This window comes from Elephantulus edwardii, unplaced genomic scaffold, assembly GCF_000299155.1.
Source record: "Elephantulus edwardii isolate Elephantulus edwardi_28Jun2011 unplaced genomic scaffold, EleEdw1.0 scaffold00297, whole genome shotgun sequence".
Taxonomy (NCBI): Eukaryota; Metazoa; Chordata; class Mammalia; order Macroscelidea; family Macroscelididae; genus Elephantulus; species Elephantulus edwardii.
Genome location: NW_006400047.1, coordinates 1,587,983 through 1,591,728, shown reverse-complemented (window position 1 = coordinate 1,591,728; position 3,746 = coordinate 1,587,983). Strand labels below are relative to the sequence as shown.

Genomic DNA, 3,746 nt, shown 5'->3' with positions numbered 1-3,746 from the left:
TCGCACATTTCATTGTAATATTTTGCTTTGTCATTCCGAGCTACCTTTTGGAATCTTCTGTTCAGCTCTTTAGTATCTTGAATTCTTCCTTCTGCTTTGGCTTCTCTATGCTCCCATGCAATCTTCAGAGTTTCTTCTGACACCCATTTTGGTCTTTTCTTCCTCTTCTGTCTTTGTAATGACCTTTTGCATTCTTCCTGTATGATACATTTGACATCCTTCCACAACTCATCTGGTCTTCGCTCATTAATGTTCAAGGCCTTTTATCTAAAATGGTTAAAATAAGCTATTTTAGCTATCTAAAAGAATAAATATGGTGCAGATTAGGGCAAGGTTCAGATCTGTGGTTTGTAGATGCTGCTATGAGTAGTAGATCGCTCAGTAACTAACAACAACAATAAAAGGATTATGTGCGTGTGTACCTGATCCAAGCCATGATATTTTCACTATTTCCTATGCATCTGAAAGTTGGACAGTGAATCAGAAAGACCAAAGAAGAATCAACGCCTTTGAATTGTGTTGTTGATGAAGAGTGTTGAATGTATACCGTGGACTGACTAAAGAACGAACTTGGAGAAGCGCAACCAGAGTGCTCCTTAGAGGCAAGGATGGTGAAATGTCCTTTAACATACCCAAAGACGTATTTTTCAGGTGGAGCTAGTCCTTGGAAAGAGACACTGAAAGAGAGAAAGACTCTCAACTAGATGGGTTCACACAGTGACTACTATAGTGGGTGAGAGCATGGCAGAGAATGTGAGGATGGTCAGGCTAGGACAAAGTTCCAGTGCGTCTTCCATAGTGTTGCTATGAGTTGTAGTCTTCTTGATGACACCTAACAACAACAGTAGTGACAGGATTAATCCTAAACTATTTAGAAAATCCAGTTATTCTCCCTGCTCTGACAGTTCCAGATTAGATAAGTATCTATATTAATAATTCTCATACAGTATTTGTTTTGGTTACTCAAAAGGTAAGGAATTAGTTGCAATCTGCAAATATAGTTTTTAACACTAATTATCTAGTGAATGAAGCTCTAGTCGGTTAGTGAATAAAGTGTTACATTCTCAACCCAAAAGCAAACAGTTCAAACAGTTCAAATCCACCAGTTGCTCCTTGGGAGAAGGATGGCAATCTTTTCCCACATGATTGACAATCTCTGAAAACTCACTAGAGGGTCAGCCATGGCTTGGTTCCAACTCAATGGCAGTGAAAGAGAGAATATTTCTGTTCCTTTTTTAGTAAATTATTATTAAGAAAGTAGCCCTAATAGCACAGCCATTAAGGGCCCCACTTTAATAACTGAAAGACTAGTGGTTCCAACACAGGCAGTAGCACATTGGGAAAAAGATCTGGCAAGAGGCTCCTTGTGGATTATAGCCAAGCAAACCATATAAGATCTACTAGAGCCTGGGTAGTCAAAATAGCCTGGTACTCATACAACAGGCACATAGACCAATGTAACAGCATTGAAAACACAAACATAAATAGCCTATGGACAGCTACTGATCTTTAACAATGGACTAGCATTCATTAAGTGGAAGAGATAGTCTCTTTAAGAATTAGTGCACTCCACTGGGAATATGCCTTAAAGAAACCATAACTGCCACCCAGGCAAATATATGCACACCCATGTTTATCGCGGCTTTGTTCACAATAGCAAAGAGTTGGAACACACAAACGAATGGACAGAGAAGCTGTGGTATATTCACATAATGGAATACTATGCTGCATTGAAAAACAAGGAACTCATGCAATATTATTCAAAATGGGTGACCCTGGAGGACATTATTCTGAGTGAAATATCTCAGTCACAAAAGGACAAGTACTGTATAGTGCCACTGGTATAGAATGGACTGACCTCAGGGTTGGGTGAGACTGAGAAAAGTGGATAAATTATGTATACTGCATTGAAACAGATGAGGGAGAGAACAGTTTAAAAGCAATATATGATTGGGTGTTATGGTTATGACAGAATGAAGGTTGCATAGTGGAGTGTACTTCGGGTGGGTGGATTGTACTATTAATATAATGTTCTGATACTACTCATAACTTATTCACTGAGTAATTTTGTTAAATAATTCTAGGAATCTAAGTGGTGCTCTGGTGCTCAGTGGTTAAAGCTTGACTGCTAACCTCAAAGTTAGTTATTAGAACCCACAAGCTGGTCTACATGAGAAAGATGTGGCAATCTGCTTCTTTAAAGGTTTGCTGTGTTGCTGTCCAGTTGAGTACCACACATAGTGGCTCTATGAACAATAGATCTGAACCTTGTCCAATCAACCCTGTTCCATCCTAACCATCTCAGACATAATTAAACCCTTTACAGCAAGTCACTGTGTTCATCATTCTGGTTAAGGATCTTCCTCTCCTTTCTTGACCCTCCACCATCCTAAGCATGATATCCTTCTCCAAGGATTAACCTCTCCTAGTAATATGCCCAAAGTCTGTGAGACAAAGCATCACCATTTTTGCCTCCAAGGAGCACTCTGGCTGCACCTTTTCCAAGACTGTTTGTTCTTTTGGCTATCCATGGGATATCCAGTCCTCTAACATCACAGCTCAAGAGCATCAATTCTTCTATCATGTTTATTCACTGCCCAGCTCTCAGATGCATAGCAAGTGATCATGGCCTGAATCAAGTGCACCATGGGCTTCAAGCTGACATCATGCTCCTCAGTAATTTGAAGAAGTTCCTGCCAGTACACTTTCCCAATGCAGTATATCTCCTGGCTATTGGTACCAAGGGTGTTGATTGTGGCTCCAAGGAAGAGGAAATCATTGACAATTTCTGGCTCTTCTCCATCTATCAAGAGGTTGCCAGTGGTCAAGATTTTTGTTTTCTTGATGTTAAGATGTAATCCATATTGAAGGTTGTATTCTTTGATCTTCTGCAGCAATCTTTTACAGTCTTAGAAACACTATGAAGCTGTTCTAGTCTGTCCTAAGGAGTCAGAAAACAGGTCTATGGCAGTAGTTCAGCTTTGATTTTGATAGGTAGGTTATTGTTGTTGTTGTTAAGTGCCATCGAGTGGTAGGCAACTCATAGTGACCCTATGAAGGAAAGTCCTCAGCACTTATGTGACTTTCATCCTTTCTCCAGATTCATAGGGTTTCAGGAGGCAAGCTATGTTAGGTAGGTGCGTAAGGGCGTTTTTTGTGGTTTGTTTGTTGTTGTTGTTGTTTTAAAGATAATGATTTTCTATGCATCAGAGTCCAAGGAGGAGTCCTAGTAGTAGCACTGCTATTGACACTTGACTGCCAATCAAAATTTGGCTGCTCGGTCCCCGCCCCCCTCCCCTCTCTGTCTTCTCTGCACTAGGAGCAGCTCTGCTGCCACAGCCCCTCATCCCCTGAAAATGTATACCTGCACCCAGTTTGTCTCTACCCCTTCCCTGGTCAGGAGTGCCCCTCAGCTGCTGAGCCATCCATTGTCTGCAGTGGTCCTGAAACAACCAAAGACACTGAAAGATGAGAATTTCACCTGCTTGCCAGCCCCACGTTCCTTGATTTAATTTGTCCCTAGTCGCAACTTCCAAACCAGGACTGTCTCAAGGGATATTGACACAGCAGCCAAGTTCATTGGGGCTGGGGCTGCCACGGTTGGAGTGGCTGGCTCTGGAGCTGGGATGGGGACTGTGTTTGGGAGCCTCATCATTGGTTATGCCAAGAATCCTTCTCTGAAGCAGCAGCTCTTCTCCTATGCCATTCTGGGCTTTGCCCTCTCAGAGGCCATGGGGCTCTTTTGA

The 3,746-nt window shown here is 41.8% G+C and overlaps 1 protein-coding gene across 1 annotated transcript in view; it reads left to right on the top strand.

The window, feature by feature from the left end:
* The window catches only part of LOC102847833 (ATP synthase F(0) complex subunit C2, mitochondrial-like), an 8,807-nt gene extending 5,061 nt beyond the window's left edge, over positions 1 to 3,746 (top strand). The window contains exon 2 of the mRNA XM_006900858.1: positions 3,524 to 3,746. Coding sequence (XP_006900920.1) covers positions 3,524 to 3,746 — 223 coding nt within the window. The remainder of the gene's footprint in view (positions 1 to 3,523) is intronic.